Below are 20,751 nucleotides of genomic sequence, written 5' to 3' on the forward strand. Positions count from 1 at the left end.
AAAAGAAAAACAGCTTCCAGAACGTAAAATTGGAGAACATCTTGATGAAACAGAGATGGAAGTAGAGAAAACTCAAAGAAACACTAACTATAAGTGAGAAGATCGCTAATTTCAACTGCATTAAGATTAAGAATTTTTAAGTTCATCTAAAAGCATAACTAAAAGGGCAAGGAGGCAAGGCACCTAGTAGGGGAGAGTGCTTGCCATGCCCAGGTAAGAAAAAGCTTGTATCTAAAATATACCTAGAACTTGTAAGAAAAGCACACCCAAAGCAGTAGGGAAAACCAATAACCTAGTAGAAAACCAGGCAAACACTGGCACACGCAAAAACAGTGGCCATCCGTGATATTTCCAAACTAGAGCCAGCCCAGCTAAGTACCCATTTAGAATAGAACGAGAAGACTGTGGTAAACTCACACAATGTGACGCCGTGTGCTAATGAAAATGAACAAACCGCTTACATGTTGATACGGACTTTTAAAAAAAGCAACCAGACTGAAGAAATACACTAAAATTCAATCTAAGTTTTACAATTTAGGCCAAATCAGAGTATGCCATTTACAGCTGCACATACACATGGCGAACATATAAGAAGGAACAAACTAGAACTCAAGAGTGTAGCTTGGAGGTTGCAGTAGTTACTTTTATATTGCTGCGAGAGAACGCCCTGACCAAGGCAACCTTTATAGAAGACACAGTTTCTATGAGGCTTATGGTTCCAGGAGGTTAGGGTCCTGCCAGGACAGCAGGTGACAGACCAAGTGGCTGAGCTGGAAGCTGGAACCGGATAGCTCATCCCTCAAACCTCCAACAGGTAACATAGAGGGTGATCTGGAGATGGTAGGTTTGGAAAACTCAATGCCTGCCGCCAGGGATGCACCTCCTCCAGCAAGGCCACCCGTAGTAAGCCTCTCCAAACAGGACTGTAGACCATACAAATGCCTGAAACCACCGTAGGAGTTGTTAAGTATGGTCCTTTGAGAAAAGACATAGGGACAGTTTCTGCGGTCCTGCTGAGGTCTTACTCTTCTTGCACCAAGTGGTTACATGAGTCTTTACAATGTTTTCTTCAGAGCATATATATTTTGCAATGCAACATGGGTTTCTGAAGTATGATTTCAGGGCTGATTCAAGAACCATCGAGTTGATCAAACCACCACAACTGCCAAAATAGAACAATTATTTCTTGAATTCTCGAAGTCTGTGAATTTGACTGTTTTAGGGTGTGTGTGTAAATAAAACCCAAGACCTTATACAAGTAAGGGGAGTGCTCTATCACTAAACCACATCTCCAAATCTTTGTTTGTTTGGGCTTTTTTGTTTCTTTGTTTGCATTTTTTTTTTTAATTTTTGACACAGGATTTATCTACATAGCCCTGGCTATCCTGAACTCACTTTGTAGATCAGACTGGCCTTGAACTCAAAGAGGTCTGCCTGCCTCTGCCTCCACAGTGCTGGGATTAACAGCGCGCACCACCACTACCCATTCTTTGTTCTTTGATTTTTTTTTAAGATAAGGTCTTGTTCTATAGTACCATTAGCCTAAGAGCACTGGCAAGCCTTTTGCCTCAGTTTCTTGCTTGCTGGGATTAGATTCCTCACCCTTGCTGTTTCTCAGGGGCGGGTTCTCGCTCTGTAGCTCAGGCTGGCCTGTAACTCCTAATTCACCTGCTTCAAACTTCTGAGTATTGGTATTATAGGCATATACCACCGGACTCATGATATCTGAATACTTTTAGATATTATTGATTATACATATGAGGATGATTGATAAATTCTATCTACTGCTAATATACAAAACTATTTTTTCTTGAGAGCTTGATGATTGAGACTACTGCTCTTTTAAGACCATAAATATATTTATCCTGCTGTATTTATGGTTGTGTGTAACACTATTCTTCATTAAAATTAACTTTATATATTAATAAGTGGCAATTATGATAAACTATTTTACTGCTGAGGAAATTAAAATGCAAGCAGACGAGATAACATGCCCAAGAGTACACAGCTAGCTGGTAGACAGAAAGCTTGGGATATATAATCAAATCTGACTCCACAACTAATCTTCCTCTTTCGGTCTACAAGACAGCCAGGACTACATGCGTCCTTATATTCAGCTGCATCCAGCCACTCAGCCGACATCTGCCCACACAAGTGCACTTCCACAAACACTTTGCTTCTTCCCTTTCTGCCACTCTCCCTCCTCCCTCTGTTCTCCAGAGAGAGACACAAAAAGCGTCTTACCTACAAAGAGAGCGGTATATACTGGGACGTCTGTCCTTTTTCCACTTAAGATAAGGATTTTGAAAACACTTCAGAAAGACAGCTTTAAATCAGAGCAGGGCTGGCTTGTCTCACAAGAAAGCATTTCACATTATCAGAGCGATGTGGTAAACAATAGTAAGAAAAAAATGCCTTCCCTTAGATGTCAGTCCAGATAAAACGTCTGGCTTATCTGGAAAGAGCTATCTTTCCTCACCAGTGACAGCCTTGCACTGTGTTCTTTTGCTATCAGGTTACAGCAAAGAGAGAAAAAGAAGCAGGAGGGAAAGAGAGAAGGAAAGGAAAAGTAAACTACCTTAATACCCAGTGACTTAGGGAGCTATAACAAGATTATATATAAAACTCATCCTTTTGCTTATCGCCAGGGTCACTCTGCCACCAGAGAACTAGTTCAGATAGCAAACAGTCTCATTTCATATCTCAAAATACAGAATTATCGCAAAGGTATTGCTTTACAGAAGCCCAGAGATGAGCCCCAATGGCTAGAGCGATGCACGCCAGGTAAACCTCAAGGAGAATTTCGTGCCCCTGATGATTGCAGGGCAGGATTCTGAGATGTGGGGGTCACTGGGGCAGACTTCCCTTAATGGAGTCCTTCCAATTCAGCAGTGTCGACTTGAAGACAGAAAAGGGGTTTCATTTATGTACCCTCCAATTACTCTTCTACTTTTTAGAAAAATAGGGCCTCCTGTAGCCCAGAATGGCCTTGAACTCACTATGTAGCCAAAAAATCACCTTGAACTCTTCACCTTCCTACATCAATGTCCCAAGTGCTGGGATTGCAGTGTGTGCCGGCTGCTACCTCTGGCTTCCAGTCACACTTTCCACCCTTTCCCTCTGAAACTTACAACCCAATCTATTTCCTCTCTCGAATAAAAATGTATAAATTCATGCTTTGTCTACCTTTTCTCCACCAGGGCTTAGATTTTAGTCTAAAATCTTGTACAGGTAGTACAAATGTCTAATTCACACCCGAGCAGCTTGAAACTACCTGTGATTTTAGACCTGTGACAGTTAATACCCATTGCCAACTTGACGGATCTAGATTCACCAAAGAGAGAACCCTCCAGGACACTTGTGAGAGATTGTCTAGGTTAGTCTGAGGTGGAAAGACCCATCTGAACTGTAGGCAGTGCCATGCATGGCCTGGGCTGGGATCTTGACTGAAAAGGAGCCAGTGAGCTAAGCACTGACATTCCTCACGGCCTGTTTCCTGTGTATTGGGAACTCAATGTGAGCAAGAGGCAGGGCTCCTGATCTTACAGCCACACTTTGCCCACCTGCTGTTAGGCCTGCCTCACCATGAGAGAACCAACCCACCAAAGGCAAGCCAGAATAAACACTTCCTCCCTGAAATTGCTTCTGGTCAAATATTTAGTCAGAGCAACAAGAAAAGTAGCCAAATACAAAGCCTCTCCTCCAAAGACACACCAGGGCCAAAACAAAACCCATCAACAATCGTGACAAAACTACCAATGGCTACAAGTGGGAAAAGGAACTTTTGAAGCCTAGAAAAGCACAGGCGAGGGCATCCACACTAAAGAAATTCTGTCGGCATCTGATGTGGAACTTCCAGACCGAGCCTGTTGGAAGGGAAGCTGCGTGTTTCTTCCCAACCGCTGAAGTGTTAAGAGCTTCAAATCAAAAAGCCCTCTAGGCTAGCCAGGTTCCTTACACCATAAGACAGCGAGAGTCTAGCTATAATTTAGAAGCCTACATAACAGCTAGCTACTCTGGACAAAGACGGAACAAGGGGTCAGAAAGAGGGACACAGTGGCTTTTAAGTTTAGGGGGTGTGAACTAGACGGGGTGCTTAGTCTCTGTGTGTTTATTTCTTGAACCAAATTCCTAACTCTTCTACAAAGTCCCTTGTGGTTAGGGACAAAGAAGATGAAAGAGGAAAAGAAAAGGAAGACGAACAAAAGAATTTCAACCTCAGGATTTTTATTCCACAGGGAAAACACAAACAGGATGAGTCTGTATGTTTGATTGTGGGTCGCCCGGGTTTTGGCAGGAGTGTTAAGGAGGGTTAAGCAGAACAAAGACCTGCTCTTTCTGAGGAAGCTAAATTAAATCTACTTCACAGTGCCTATCATGGGCTCTAGAGCCACTGATGCAGTGGGTACCGAGCCCCTCCTTGACTTGAAAGCAGGTTTTTGCTGTCTCCTACCTTGGTTTAGCATGATGCACTTGCCGCTCTGATGTGAGGGGTGGGATGAAGCAGTGTAAAGGATCCGCTTCTACCGTTCATCACACTCTTGTCTACACCACCTAAGCGGACTCTTGACAGTGTGTTTGTAGCTTAGTTTGATGACTGGCTAAGACCTGCCTATTCTTATGAACAAATCTTGCTACGACAGATATTTTGTGTATTATTATTTTACTATTATCGTTGTGATACTGATTATTAAATCCAGAACCTCATGAATGGTGGCCAAGTGCTCTCCCACTGAGCTACTCCCCTAGACCCAAGTATATTTTCTCTAAGAAAAGTCTATGTTTTAGGTAATAGTTACCTTATTCTTAATCAGACGATTAAGAAAAGTCATTCAGAATATAAACTCACATGACCTATAGGAGAGGTATAAGCTCGCAAAGGACAGGCAAACATTTGTTCAAGTGTCTCAGTTCTTTCTTAATACTTTTGGAAAAAGTCACCTCATTTGAGAATCTAATGAATGCTATATGCTTTTCCTCTTAGAAATATGCACAGCCACACACACACACACACACACACACACACACTTTTGCTTATTACTTCAGTGAACTCATGAATCTATTTGAATATACACAAAGATCTTCCTCGGAGGTCTATGGATCTAACATGAAAGACCTCTAGGTAAGAAGAAAAAACAGTTAATTTTTTGAGAACTCCCTGTATTTCAGACACTACTCTAGGCATTAAATAGTTTTTCTTAATCAGTCATCACAACTCTGGAGTTCACTGCCCTGTTTTCTACTTTACTAAAGAAAAAAGAGTGGCAGAAAATGTCACTTGCTCTAGGACAGAGTCTGTAGGTGGGAAGAGCTAGGGTCCCAACAGTGGCTTCAGAGTCCTTTCTCTCAGCTACTACACCACAGCTATGAAATGAAATAAACTATTACATTTCAAGGTGGTGACCAGACCACAACAACAGAATCTTTCTGTTTGTCCTTGAAGTGTGTCATATAGATAATTTGCTCTTTAGAGCCCCGAGGAAGTATAGATAACATACTAGTTGGAAGGAAAATGCTTGGCCAAGACTCATGTGTACTGTTCTTTAGACAGCATAAAATACACACCAATGTAGGCTTCTATTTGGTTTCCAAAGAAAATGCTTATGGCATTGATATTAACCCTTGAGTCCTTAATGTAGTAGTTTAGATTCGGGGTCACAAGTTCAAATACCTCAAAGGCTCGAGCAATAATGTGAGACAGGCTAGGATAAGTTCATGGGATCATGACCAGCTGGAAAGTGTATGCCCTGTTTCTGTACAGTCATACATAACAACATCAGATCTAATGAGGACCAAATAGACATGTTCCACTTGTGGTCCATCAGTTTTTGACCTTTTTTGCTTTGCTACTCCCCAGATCTTTTGAAATCATGATTTAAGGATGTAAAGAACACCATTTGTAAGCTGGGGACACCGGCAGTCTCGTGACAATGTGATTTCCATCTCATCTGGGCCATGATTTTACATACTAACTAACTCAAGAATTACTAGAGGGAAAGGCCCAGTCAACAAAGAGAAGGAACTAGCAGGCAGTTAAGTGATGACCCACGTCACATACCTCATACACAGTGAGCATTCGAGGTCAGTCGCATCAAGGGATGCAGGCGGAATACTGAAATCAGGTTTGGCCCCCTCATCAGCAGGGTGATCTGTGATTTAGAACACAGCAAGTCAGAGCTGCATCAACTTGGTTTTACAGACAAGTACTTCTGAGTGAAAAAAAAAAGTTTCAAACTTTCTCCAGAGTTTAATTTGGTGGCTGCCTGAGCAATTGCCAATGGCATTCCCTAAAGTGGGCTTCCAGAGGGTGTTTGAGCAGTCTCCATAGACAGAAGGCCAAGGCTAGAGCTCCCGGCGAGCATTCAAATTCATTAGCAGCAGTGGCGACTCCATGGAGTGAGCCAGCTTCAAAGCTCACACTTCATCTTGGAAAGATGGGGAGCCTGCTTCTCAGAACACAACTAAGTGAGACATGACCACACCTTTCCCATCCTACATTCTCAGACCAGGGATGAGGGCAGGAATTGGCTGCCTGGAAGAAAGTGACATGATGGAAGCATGGGATGCTGTTACTTGATGGGGTGCTACCCCTGGATTGTCTTGACTATGGATGCTAATTATCACCCGGCACTTTCCTGTGTGGTGGCTACCCTGCACACTCAGAGAAACCTCACAGCAACCCCTGGGATTTAACAGCTGGTGAGTGCCAGAGCTAGGTCACAAACTCAGAGCCAGAGGATCCCCCCCACCACCAAAAAACAAACAAACAAACAAACAAACCGTGGGTTACTACATATGTCAGTGAGCCCAGTCATCTGCATTAAGCTCCTTTCTCCCCGGGTGGAATTAGTACCTTGTCTGGGGACTTTATTAGGCACGTCCCTGTCGTCTTGGATTTCATCAATTTGGCAATGGTTCCTTTTCTTTTCCTGGCATTTGCCGGTCCTGATGGAGGCAGTATTGTGCTTCTCTTCTTTCTGATCTTTTCCACTGTCCTCTTGACTCCCCACCTTTACTTGAGCTGAGTTCTTCAGGCTGCTGCTGTCTCCCTGAGCTGCTGCTTCCTCCTGATTTGAACAGTGCGGAAGCTCTGGACTTTCCTAGATGAAGCAAAAGCCAGATATCAGAATCAACTAGAGACCAATATCGTCCTCCAATATTGTCCCCTGAGGGGACAAAAAGGAAACAACATAATCCTGCTCTTCACTCCTGAGCTCTCAGTGGATACATAACTCAATGGAGGGCCAGTCATGGGGCTTACTGCTCACACCCAATCTATGTCAAAGACTTGCCTTGCTTAAATAGAGTTAGGGGACTTCCCTAGGCATGGCCAGAAGGCACATGGGAGGAAAAAGCTTCCTGGGCAGGGGAGAAAGGGGACTGTAAGGGAAGGCACGACTCTTCCCTCCTATCCAAATCACTCCCCAGTGGTCTGTGAGGAAAGCAAAGCATTCTGTGAGAGGTATCCTGTTACTGGATACTTCCTCTCATCCTTGCTGTCAATCATAGCCATTCTTCAAAGGACTTTAGGAAAGGCTTTGGGGCCAGCTCTCTACAGGCCTTCCAAAGCAGCCCATGCTCCAGAGCTGTATGCTAGTCTCATCAAAGGAGCAGGGGACAATCCATTCCTTTTCATCAATTTTGGGTGAAAAGTGTGAAAAAGAGACATAATAGTTTGGCATAATAGCTGGTCTCTAGCCTTTTAGAGAATTTGGTCCACTAGGAAGGTATTGGGAAGCGGAACTAGAAGTAATTCCAAAGATGTGTTTATGCACAGTGCTCCGGAGAAACTCTCTTCTGCAATCTAAATCAATATTTGACAGCAAATGGCTCACCATCCTTGTTTCTCCTCTATCCTTGCCAGCAATTGTAGTGGACACAGGCGGGAAGAAACAAAGAAGTGGAGAGGAAAGGAGAGGACGTGGCTTTTCTCATCCTACTTCCCTGGATGTTCAGGGGTTCTCAAGTACTAAATTAAATAACACTACAGTCTTGACTTTCCATGAACCCAGAGCACTGTCCACATAAGACCCCAAGGCCTTGCAAAACAATGTTTGGGTGAAAATGCACTTGCTGCTCCCCAGTCTGCTCACATTGGAAAGCCAGAAGCTCTGTTTCCTTCATTTCAGACTGAGTGGCAAGTAGAATTCCCCACTGCAGACCCTGGGTCCTAGTGTTAGCTGCCTTAGTCATCTACTAACGACCACTGGGGACTCTCTGATTTCAGGAGATATTCCAAGTTCTGCCTTTACCAAGAAAATCCAGCCACCTTGCGTTTTATTCCTTCTCTAGAGCAGTCACAAAAACTGGGAAGACGTGAGCATCCAGGGCTTATATACAAGTGAGGAACTTCAGGCACAAATGGAAACTGCTCCCCAAAGGTGCCCAGCAATTCAATGTTAAATCTTGCTTAAAGTCTGTTTTTTTTTTGAGCCCCAACTTCTGCCCACTTACCCTGTGCTAGAAAGGCCAGCTCCTAATGCCCCATCCCTCTGCATTCTGTTCCCTTGTTTTCAAAGAAAACTACAAATACTTGTCTTCACTCTCAAGTCAACTCTCGCACCTCTACTTTGCTAGAAATGTGCATGAGAAGCCTACTTATGTGGAAGGCATAGTGCAAGAACAAGAAATTCCCTCCATTTGCTCCCCAAATGGAGTCACCCTTGCACAAAGCTCTCACTGGTGCTCAAAGGCCATCAGCTTGAATGTGCCCCAAAGCTGAAACCAATAAGCACACCCCAATTACAGGGTTCCAAGGGAAGTGGGCCAATCTCTTTATACTTCTATCAAATCTTTCTATTTCCAGATCTGACCAAGACTACAAATAAATTAACCAATAAATCAACTTTTGGAGCATGCCTGAAATTCCCAGTTGTAGCTTTAAGCAAAGGACACAGCCATTACCGACTACATCTTTCTTTTTCCCTCAGGAACCAAAGTAGGAGAGGTAGGGCTCACTTCTCGTGTGCCCACAAAAGAGCCAAACGAAGCATCATGAGCGAGCTGGGTGAGTTGAGTTTTACCTGTGACAACTTTGGTAGATTATGGCTGGTGCCTTCAGTAGCCATTGACTCTACGTGTTCCTTTAATCTAGGGTGAGGTGCCAACAGCTTCAGGATATCGGGAGAATGTTCCTGAGACTCCCCCGGGACTGATGGTGAAAAGAAACTAAAGAGAAGCTGTGACATAAAACAGAAGACTTCACTACTCAAGTTTCTACAGGTGCTAGACTAAGGTGAAGGGGGAGGGATGGGGGACGAGAGAGCACAGCTTGCAAGGCAAAACTCCATTGAGGAAGCCTTGGAGCGGTGTCCCTAGACACACTAAGGAGAGGTTGTTGCATCAACACACATCAATATCATCTAGGAGCGGGGGACAGGGATAAAAGAAATCACTTACTCAATAAGAGCACATACTGTTTTTGTATGAAGATCTGAGTCCGATTCCCAACACACATGTAAGGTGGCTCACGATCACCTGTAAGTCCAGCTCCAGGGATGGTGGACACCTCTGACACCCAGAGGTGTCAGTACTCATGTGCAAATACCCACACACAGATTCAAACACATACACATATTAAAAAGTAAAATACATGTATTTTTATCAAAAGAGTCACCTAGGAACTTATGAAAATGTTGGTTCCTGGGTCCAGCTCCAGTCCCCCAAGGTCTGAAATATGACCCAGAGAAGGCAAGACAAATGCCTTTGTTACTTAACCAAGGTTAAGAGCCACTTCTATGGTGCCACCATTTTGCAGAAATACCTGCAATGGAGCTTGAAAATCTGTCTGAACCAAAGGAAACATAGGAGTTAACTCAGAAGAGATGCCTGCCTGTACTGGTTAGTGGCTTTTTTCGTTTGTTTTTTGTTTTTTGTTTCTTTGTTTTTGTCAAGTTGATAAAAACTAGATCGTCCTGGGAAGAGGGTGATTAAATTGAGAAAATGCCTACATCAGATTGGCCTGTAGGCAAGTTTGTGTGGGTATTTTCTTGTTTAATGCTTAATGCACGAGGACAAGCACACTCTGGGGAGTGTCACCCCTGGGCAGCTGCTCCCAGTATGTATGAGAAAGGTAGCTGAATGTGACCCTGAGACACAAACCAGTAAGCAGATTCCTCCAGGGCCTCTGCAGGAGTTCCTACCTCCGAGTTCCTGCCCTGACTTTCCTCAGTGACAGACTATAAGCCAGAATGTGTAAAGAAAGAAAACCCTCTTTTTCCTAGGCTCCTTTGGATCATGGAGTTTACCACAGCAATAGCAAAGCAAACGAGGACACCTTAGCTGAAGAATATAGAGTCAAGCCCGCAGTAGTTTCGTGGGCAGAGAGGTCCACAAATCTACACTGGGTTCCTTATTGCTGTTTTTCTTTGTCTGTCTGTTTCGAGTCCCCCATCATCACACCTGGATTTTTAAAATCCCTTCAGAGCTGGGGACCTGAGTGATTAAATGTTAGGAAAGCAGAGCTCAGACTTCCTCTCTCCTTTCAGCCTCTTCCTCTTCCTGGTCATCTCTGTATAAAGTGTCAGGTTCGCCTCCAATCGGATATACCGATGAGGGAGAAGTTGAGTAGAAGGAAAGGGTCTAGGAGACAAAGGAACGCATTTGAGTGCAAGCTGCAGCATTAGTTGTTCGCATTCTTGCTTCAGTTCTCCCCTGTGCCAATCAGGGGTCAGGGACCGTATGTAAGTATGTATGTATGTATGTATGTATCTACCTGTGCATGTGTGTGTGTGTGTGCGTGTGCGTGTGAGAGAGAGAGAAAAAGAGAGAGAGAGAGAAAGCAAAAGAGAGGGCATGTCAATGGCCTTCTCAAAGGCACTCAAATGTTTCTCACCTAGTCGACCCTGCCATGTTTGGAGACTCGCTAGAGAATGCCTGACACTGTAGTTCAGTCTACATAATCGGGAGCATTACTTTATCAAGAGAACTTGAAAAAACACTAAACACAAAGTTTGGTTTGTTCTCTTGTCTGTCCTTCGCAGTTTCTTCGTGATGCTCCTTTCTGCCTCAGCGCTTTCTCTGCACAGAAGCCCTCCTCAGCCTTTAAAGTTCAGCTTGAGAGCTGCCTCGCCTCAGTACTCACATCTCTCTGATCGCACCCGTCCTTTCATGTTCTCTGCAGACCACCACGGGACTGAACCTTAAACTATTTCCTCTCACTCAGCACTGGAAGTCTGTCACGAAATAAGTCTTTCTCTCCAGCCAGAGATAAATGCCTACTAAATCCACATCACCCTCATGGAAGTGAGGAAGGTGTTTCTACATCCAAGGATGAGATCCAGCACTCAGGGGCCTCAACTCCTCAGAGAGATGTTTCTGTTTCCCTCCACTGTTAAAACCCCTACTTTCGAGGCATAAGCTGACAAAGGTGGAAAGGCACACAATACTCAGGGTCATAAATGTAATCTCTCAGAGCTAACTCATCCCTAGGAATCAATGTTGGCTCACAGAAACCCTACTCAGGGACCCAAAAGGGTATATCCACTTCTGAGACAGTCTCCCTGAAGGGGGCCATATAGGCCCCAGGTACAAAATTGAAAAGACAGAAGGTAGTGTGAAGAAAATGAGGCCAGGAGTCAGAATCAAAAGCAACCAGGCAGGAATAATACAACCGTGCCCTTCTTAGCATTACTACCTAAGATCTCCGACCAGAGCTTCTCAATGGTTCTGGAAAACACAAGTTAGGGTCAGCTTTCAGTGAGAATAATCGTTCCACATGAATGAAAGTCAATTCTGATATAATTTCAGCCAGACAAAGACCCAACTGGGTTAAGAATCTGTAGTTTAAAATAAAGTATAGGGCTGTGGGTTCTAAGGAGGCTTATCGATGTCTAGCGCATCTGGACAGTTTGCAAATGTTTAGCCCTATAACTGGAATAATCCAGTGAACACACAGTTGAAGCCACTCACTGTATTTAAATGGCTGTTATAGCCCCATGACACTCAGCATAAAAATTGCCTCCAAATTATTACATTAATTTCAGAATTTTATAACCATTAATTTAAGCACACATTCATTTATATTGTCTGGCAGTCATATTCACCAACACAATATTACAAGTTCCACGAGGAACTTAGGCCTTCTTGTGCCTCTAGAGTCTCCCACATGCCTTGTCTTTCATCAAACAGGTATCGAAATGACAACAGGCCATCCTTAAAAGCAAACTGAAGAGAGAAGTTAGTTCAGCTTATAATACCAGAACCTCTTGGGGCACCCGAGAAATGAACGAAAGAAAGTCACTGAGCCTTAGAGTCCTCACCTATATGTCTCATCTATGACATGGTGAGAAATAACAGCGAGGTTATGGGGATGATATGGAACCTTCTACAGAGAGTACCAACCAAGTGGCTTACATAGGCAATGCTCAGGTCATGTTAGACTATGAACAGACTACACTGATTGCTAAATAATTCTACCTGAGCCATGCCCCTTTCAATTAAACCTTATCCACATACACAAACCAGGCCAATTTTTTTTTTCTAGACAGGGAATTCTATGCCAGAGTCAGAAAATCCAGAGTCTGGCCTCTGCCAACTTTATCAGTTTTGCTAAAATATTCCGTTCTAGAGTCTTCAGAAACAAGTTCTGTCTCTTGCTCACTTTCTTCCTCCCTTTCCCTGTCAAACCATTATAAATGGATAGGAGGGTTTGTGGTCTGGTGGTGAATGGTGTATGGGGACAGGAAACAAAATACAGCCACTGAATGTCAGCATCTCACTTCCAGACACCAGAAGAATATGTTAGGATAAATGACAAAGTCATTTGAGGATCAAATGAGGATGTTTGACCCTTCAGCCAAATTCTTGGTATTTCTCATGGTATTTGTTTTACGGCCGCAATCTCCCGGGCCCAAGAATTGGATTGTTTCATAATGGACTCTGACTTGAATTTCTGAGATACTGGGTTGAGTTTTCTAGCAGAGGAGGTGAAGTTTTGAGTTCTGTATGTGGCAAGCAATGTGGAGATCATCAGTGTTCTTTCCCGGGAGCTGTCCTCCATGTGTGACTGATGAGATGTGTGATTCAGGCAAAGCAAAGTCATATAGCTGCAAGCAGTCCCCACCCCCTAGCTCCTGATCTCTCATCGACAAGCAGACTATCCTCAGTGACCCTTCACCACCAGGTTAGCTTACTTGGCTCAGTGTGGTTTCTATCCCACTGATTCTAAGGCAAAGCATTCATCACTGGCTCCTACAAAAACAGTAGGAGCTGCCAATTTGATAGTACATACCAGAGTGGCAGTGCTTCTGGGCAATCAGTTGGCATCTCTCTCATGACCCTTAAACCCAGAGAACCACCCACTCAGGATCACAGATACTGAGGAGGGTCGCATCTTCATCCTTCTCCCTAGGAAGACAAAGTGGTGGGGGTCCACTAGGCAGCTGACACTGGATTATTCAACTCACCCTCTGAGCGCCAGTTCTGGCTTGCTTGTTCTTTCCATCAAGGGATACACAGTAGAGAAATTCTCTGAGTGCTTGCTCCACCTTGCCTAGGGTGGCTAAAGCTTGTGCTTTTCTGAAGTGTGCCTGGAAGAAAACGTTAGCAGTCAATCACATCTTAATAACCATCTTAATGTAGCTACTATCAACAGCGATCGCTGAGTGCTTACCGAGTAGCCCCTATCAGGTGGAGTGTTGTCAAAAGACTTTGATTTTTGTACCAGTAACAATGGCAAACTATTATGAATCCCATTTTAAAGGCAATGAAAGGGGGATCCCGAGAAATAACTTAAACAAAGTACAACAGTCAGAAAGCTGTAAAGTTCAAGTTTAAACCCGAGACTGACTATATACAAAGCCAAGATTCTTAGCTCCTAGGCTTACTACCTCCTCTCACCCCACAACTGAGCATCACAAACATGTCAGAGCCTCCATTTAACGACAGACTCTAATAGCTCAGTTTTCGATGTTCATCCAGAGATGCCGTGCCTCTCTTTGAACTGGTCTGTAAGACAGTGGTGGCTCATGAGAGCCCATCACTTCTACAGAGACCTGAAAGACCATGGTCTCTCTAGCAGCAATCTCAAACTGAAACTGTGGCCTGAGAACTTCCAGAGTGCTCTTCCCTCTCAAAGGCAGACTGCCTTCCAGAAGACCAGTCACTGAGCCAATGTTTTTGTTTCTAGAAACATAGCTGATTTTTCCTCTGTTGCTGCACACTTTATAGATATAAGGATGTTTCATGGCCTCCGGATTTAAACCCAAGTGCTCCGGACTAAATTCTGTATAAGGACCTGAGCAGCAATCCTGAGAAGGGCAAAAAAGAGAAAAAAAAAAAAACAGAGTAAAGGGGCTGCCCCCTCTTAATGCCTAGTATGAATATCCCTTGTCAGGCATCCCTCTGCCTTCTAACGTGTGGCTGTATGGTGTCAGGACCTGGCTAGGATCTACTTTCTTGAGCAGTGGCCACAGCTACAAACTTCTTGGGGACCTCTATCCATGCCCTCAATTCTTTCTGGATCCAAATCTTGGCTGCCACACCTCCTTCTTGCTCCTGCCAAAAGTGACCTTTTGGAGAAATGCTAGTCGGTCATTGCAGAGCAGCTTCAGTGCTGGGAACCTGCAGAGACCTCTGGGTGACTAGTAACCAATCCAGTGCGACTCACACAGCCTACTTTCTCAGGGTGGCCAGCTTATCCTGACAGTTGTACTGCCGGCAAGATGCACTGAATGACACAGAGCCCTGGATGGATGGATGAAATTGGGTTGTCTACTGGCCTTATGGCATTTCACCCAGGAATAGTGGGAAATACAGAAATCAGAGCATTCGACCCTTTCAATCCCCAAGACAACAGAGTTCTCTGAACTTTCCCTTTCCTCTTCCTCCCAGCTGTGAAAAAACGAAACCCCTGCCAAGTACTTATACCAGTTCTTCCTTCACTGTAGAAACCCCTTTTCTCATTATGTCTACAACATGTTTCTCAGGCCTCTTCCCATCGTGGTATCTAGATTTAGTTTTCCAGTAGAAAAGGCTGCAGGGAAGCCCCCCTTACCCCAAGGCTTTCATGTTAGATAGCCCGTCCCCATGGCAACTTAAGGCACTGGTGACTTGTATTAAGCTGTAAATGTCTTCCTTGGGAAAGAGAACACAATGATCCATTACCATCCACGAAAACGCTCTCATGAAAGACCAGTGAGCTTCACTCTAATATTACAGACTCGCTGTCATACTCCAGGCTGACCTCAAACTCCGGATCCTGCTTGGATTATAAGTGCGTGCCACCACACCCAACTTCACCAGGCCTTCTCTGAAGTTCCTAAGTCTGTAAAACTTTCAATGATCCGATGTTTTCATAGGTTCAACAACAAAATTCATTGGGCAGCAACATCTGAACTAAACTGATGTAAACGGTTTTGTAGTATTTACCTGCTCAGTGTGATTTTGCACGTAAAGTGCTGCAGAGAAGTATGTTTAATTAGACCCACTGGGAGGCTATCTGGAGACTATGAAGGTGGTGCCTAATCCAAGGTCAGAGAAACATTCTGCATTCAGAGGATACCTGTTCCTGTGACCGTCAGATAGGCACAGTGGCCCTGGTCTTGGAGACACTGCTTTTCCCATCCTCAGGCTGTAGACAGAGGTCCTTAAACCAATATCCTATAAAGTTTGTAGCTTGCAGAATTTTCTCTTCTCACCTTTGATCCTTACACATACCTGCAAAACGATCATGGCCGATAGCACTAGCATCGTATAGCAAATAAGAACACGTGAGTGTCGGAGAGTGCAGCCATTTCCCCATGGTCACACTTTGCAAGCATTGAGCAAATGACTGTATTAATGATTCAAAATGGCACAACTGTTGTGTGAATTTGACAATCGCTTTAAAGAAAGCTGTTTAAGCTCCCAAGAAGCCTGGCTATCAGTAGACACTCTTAAGGACCAGGGCAGCAATATCTTTCTCAGATTCCTCTCCTTATTTTCCCTAGAAAATTGTAAGAGTGATGATGATGGTGGTGGTGATGGAAAATACTTATACAATGTTACATGCATCGTTCCAAGCATCTTCTCTACATGATCTTGTATAATCCCCACGACAACCTCATTTAGTAGTTGCCTTGAATATAAACATGTTATAAATAAGGACATTGGACACAGAAATTAAGTGATTTTCCCAAGACCATACAGTTAAGAAAAGTTACGAGCTGAGACACGAAGTCAGGCTGTGTGGCTACTGATTCCATACTTGGAAAAAAACGAAGACAAGGCTATCCTTAAGGTCACCAATTGAAGGTGGACTTACTAAGATTCCTTGCAGACTTATACTTTCCTTTACCAATGGATGCCCTGCACTGCCCAGGCTCTAATATCTCCTGGCCCAGAGGGCCAGCCTTCTTGCCCATCCGTGGCTGCAGACAGCCCCTTTCCCATCCCTCCTGTCCCACACTCACCTTAAAACCCATTGGCCGAAGTTTACATGCTATTTCTGCATCATGCAGTGCATCCTCGTGAGACTCCAAGGTGAAATAAATTTGAGACCGATTGCTATAAAGCAAATGATCATTTGGAGCTGCCGAAATGAGAAAAAAAAGCCCTCATTAATGGCCCCCAGCACAAGCATATGATAAGTCCTGTATGAGGATGGATCCTAAGCTCTTTCCACTGGACCCAAAGGCTTAAATGTCATTTCCAGTCCTAATATCGGCCTGACTTTTACACCCTAGCTTCTCCATGCAAACGAATAATGTCGCCCTCCTTCTGCAAGCTGGCGCTAGGTGGTGTGGTGTCCATGATACATTAGAAACTTTTCCCTAAAGAAAACCCTGGTGCTCTTCTGCCAGATGAATGATGCAGGCTGCTAGTGTCCAGCAACCTGGCTTCTGAGTGAAAACAAAGCCAGGGAAGAGAGGCAGCCAGACATCTAACAAGACAAGTCCATGTTAGTATTCCAGACGGGGATTACCTGTGGCATTAACCACCATATGGTCAGGGCATATGAAGCTTTCCTGGAGGAAACAGATACGCATTTACCAGGTCCATCCTCCCGTCGATGGCCAAATGAAAAAGCACCTTGACAAGGCTTTTAGGAGTCCTACCCTCACCATCACCGAATCACTAGAGCTCAGGCCTGAACAGGTCTTCAACCCACCCATTCTTTAGATAGGAAAAACAAGGCCAAGGAGATGATGTGATAGGGCTAGAAGTCACACAGCTGGTTAATCTTTTGAGGCCTGGGTGAAGGGAAGTTCCTTTTCTGAGTGTGGGCCCAGCATTTCGAATAATAAGACACTAGCCATTTCCAGGATACATTTCATACTGTCGGTTGAAGAGGTCCCTTTTCCTCTTAGCAGGGTGACGGTACTATTGCCTTTTTTTTTTTTTTTTTGCCCTGACTGCTCTGAAGAAATTAACAAAAGTGTAGGAAAGATGCTCCCAGGAAAAGTGGTGGTGGTGATAGAAGAGGACCCTGAGAAAGGGCTTTCCTGGCCAGCCTTTGGGGAATGGATGAAAGAAACAGAGCCACCCTTGGAATTCCATTCATAAGTGGCCAGAGCCTGTTCCATTCACATTGCTGCATTCTTCCTCAAGTTCTGGGCTCTGACATCTACCTCTACCCCGACCATCCCTCAGGAGTACTCTCAGAGATGACCTGGGTGCCAATTTTTTGCTTTTCACTTTTAGCATAGAGTTTGCATTCTTCTCTGTCACTTTTCTGAACTGCACACCGGCAGCTCAGAGCCTGTTTTGTACAGGCATACACAGGATGTGTTTTGTGAGTAGGTCTGTGTCCCTCGGTCATGGGGTCCAGTCAGCCCTGGTTTTGCTCCCGCCAACACTACCTGTTGCTAGCTTGAGCGGGATTCAACATGTGGAGACTCCCTCCTATCCCTCCTCCACCTATCAGAGATGGTCTAGGGCGCCCTAGGATCCCACAGCCCTGTCTGCTTAGCCCCACTGCCTCCTCCCCAGCATGCTTTTCTGGACACCGCGCCCAGCCTGCCTGCAGAGGTGCTGGCACCAGCTTGGGGTTCCAAGGCCACTTCCTAGGTCTGAATAGGAGGAGGCTGGTGGAGCAAACAGGTCCCCGGGAGAACTCCCGTGCCTCATCCACTCCAGGAGAGATGTGGGGCTTCCCGCATTGCCCTTAAAAGTTACAGAGCCCACCCTTCCTCTACTGGAAACTTTTGGAGAAGATAGACAGAGGCATGCCCCCTGTGCAGACAGTCCCTTGTTTCCTTGGGAATTCCAAGAAGTTGACTGGTCCTGCCGCCCGTTGGGTTAGAGGGGTCAAAGGGTTCGATGTCAGGGCGCAGGCTGTCTGACTGCGGCGGGTAGAGGGGGTGGGGCAAGTGCATCTATTTCAGCCAAGGATCGTGTGATAGGAAGCGGTGACAATGAGTCACAGGGCAGCGGGGAGCGAGCCCCCCCTTCTGCCCCCCGCACACGCTCGCGGGATGGTTTCCGAGGCGAGCGTGGCCCACTTCGGTTACCTCAGCGTTACACAATCCCCGCCTGCCCGCCTGCCCGTCCGCCCGCCCGCGCGGAGGAGGGGCCGCCGGCCCGGGCGGCTCGAGGTCCTTATGCAACCAGTGCTCTCCTGACCTAATTCCAGACCGGACCCACCCCACGGGGAGCCGCGGCCCCGGAAGGGACAACTCCCAGAGACGGGAGCCGCGGACTCGGGCGCCGGCGGGCCACTTCTGGCTGGCAAAAGCCGGGAGGACCGCGTGGGAGTTTGAGAAACAGTGCCAAGTTCCTCTTCTGGCAGGGAAGGTAGCGGCAGGTGTAAGAGGGAGCGCTGAAGTGTCCAGGAAAGACAGAGAAATAGGGACGGTGACACCAAGCAAGGCAGAAAACAGTGACAAAGATGAGAAGAAACGCGCAAAAAAAGAGGAATGGGACGAAACAGAGAAACTGGGGCCGGGAGGCATAGAAGCACAAAAGCAAACAGGAGATACGGAAATGAACAACAACTAAAAAAGCAATAGCACCAGAGAGACCAAGGAACAGCCAAACAAAGCTAAAGTAGAAAAGACAAACTCCTAGAAAGGTCCCTCCTCCTCCTCCTCGTGGGCCACGGGCCATTCTCTCCCTTCCCCCACCTCGCCCGCGCGCGCGCGCGCGCCCAACTCTGCCCCGTCCATCCCCCACCTCGCAGCTGGGTTCATTCTCCCGCCCCCCCCCTCGTGTCGTGACCAAGCCCTCGTGGCCCGGTGGCGGCGCGGAGGACTCACCCAGCCGAACTGCTTCGTTGTATTTGAGCAGAGCCGCCTCCACCTGGTGCTCGCGGTACAGCCGGTTTCCCTCGTGCCGGAGTTGCGACGCTCGTGCCGGGCCTGGGAACAACTTGCCCAGAAGGCCGCTGAGTACCACGTTGACTCGCAGTTTCAGGGGCGCCTGCTGCCCAGCCCATCGCAACCCGCGTGCTCTCCCACCGGCCATAAGAGCCGAGAGCTTGACCCCGCAGAGCTCGCACCGCCGATCCGCGGCCCGCCCACGTTCCAAGCACAGTTTACAAAAGGTGTGGCCGCACCACAAGGACACGGGGTCCGAGAGAAATCCGTGACACTTCCGGCACTTAAAGCCATCCCATACCTCGGGGACCACGGCTGCAGCCTCCCCTGCCTTTTTCACGGCCGCCACGCAGCAGCTCGAGCTGCCGCTCTGATCCGAGGGCGCCGGCACCACGAGCTCCTTTTGCGGGACGCTCTGAGCCAGGCAGCGCACAAACTGCTCCAGCTGCTCGGCCACTAGCTGCTGCCTCTCCGAGAGCTGCCTGTATACCTCGAGGGCTTCCCGAAGGCGCCCTCCGGATGCCAAGGCGTTCGCCTGTGTGAGCAGGACTTTGCACTCTGCCGGCGTCGAGGTCCCCGGTGGCGGTGTTTGTTCCATCTCTTGCTTCGGGGGAGGTTCAGAGCCCTCGGGAGATGCCTCTGGGTGGGCTACGGAGTCTCCTCGGGCGACTGATGCCGCCCGCTCTTCCGGCTCCGCCAGCTCCGCCAGTTCTAAGTTGTTGCTGCCGAGCTCGGCGGGCAAGCTCAACATCTGTGCAGTCTGAAAAGAATCCGTAGAGAGAGGGACCTGCGGAGGTTGCTGGTGGGTAGGTGGAGGAGAGGCGTCTAGGAACAGGAAACTCGCAGGAAGGAGCGGCGGACGGAAATGAGTTGCGCTGTCGTGAACGCGGGATCGCAGTGCGCCCGGCTCTGCCTCGTCTCCCGGAGCTCCATGCCGGCTGCCCCGCGCCGCCTAATAACTGTCTTGTCTCAGCAAAGTGTTATATAAAACGTCACCACGTGACTCCACCCCCACGCTGCTCATTGGCCGGCAGCGGGGAAATTGTTACAAAACCAGACAGTTTTGTAACAGTGTTGTGCTTGCTTCTTTTGGCTTCGTGTTTCTTGGCTTCTTTTTCGAGGTTGTTTGTGTTTACTCTTTATTTCCCACTCGCGACCTGGATCTTTTCTGGACCAGGAAGAGGAATGCCACCTTTTCTTTCGCGCTTTTCCATCTCTAAACTCTATCCCATCTCACCTCCAAAGTAGCCAGCAAACAGGTCCTCGTTGCCAGCCGCAGAGGCCAGTCCCAATAGGCTCCAGGCACAGGATCTGCTGGAATGCCAGGCTCCCCTCCAGGGGGCAATGGCTGCCGTATGCAAATACAATGGGTAGCCGAGGGGCACCCAAGAAGCCCTCACCCTTTGTTCCCTAGAACAGCCCTAAGTGCTTCGACTGAAGCTCCTGAATTTCCTGGGGGAATCTCCCCAAAGAGACTTAGAGAAGTTTCAGGAGAGCGCTCTGTGTTTCCCACATA

At 46.5% G+C, this 20,751-nt stretch overlaps 1 protein-coding gene across 1 annotated transcript in view; it reads right to left on the bottom strand.

Annotated features, from left to right (window-relative positions):
• The window catches only part of Lonrf3 (LON peptidase N-terminal domain and ring finger 3), a 38,952-nt gene extending 18,778 nt beyond the window's left edge, over positions 1-20,174 (bottom strand). Inside the window, exons 1-6 of the mRNA XM_057759423.1 lie at positions 19,176-20,174; positions 16,392-16,510; positions 13,407-13,529; positions 9,024-9,179; positions 6,854-7,100; positions 6,059-6,149 (exon numbers count right to left, since the gene is read on the bottom strand). Coding sequence (XP_057615406.1) covers positions 6,059-6,149; positions 6,854-7,100; positions 9,024-9,179; positions 13,407-13,529; positions 16,392-16,510; positions 19,176-19,986 — 1,547 coding nt within the window. The 5' untranslated portion in view covers positions 19,987-20,174. The remainder of the gene's footprint in view (positions 1-6,058; positions 6,150-6,853; positions 7,101-9,023; positions 9,180-13,406; positions 13,530-16,391; positions 16,511-19,175) is intronic.
• Positions 20,175-20,751: the final 577 nt, after the last annotated feature.

Source organism: Chionomys nivalis, chromosome X (genome assembly GCF_950005125.1).
Source record: "Chionomys nivalis chromosome X, mChiNiv1.1, whole genome shotgun sequence".
NCBI classification, from domain to species: Eukaryota; Metazoa; Chordata; class Mammalia; order Rodentia; family Cricetidae; genus Chionomys; species Chionomys nivalis.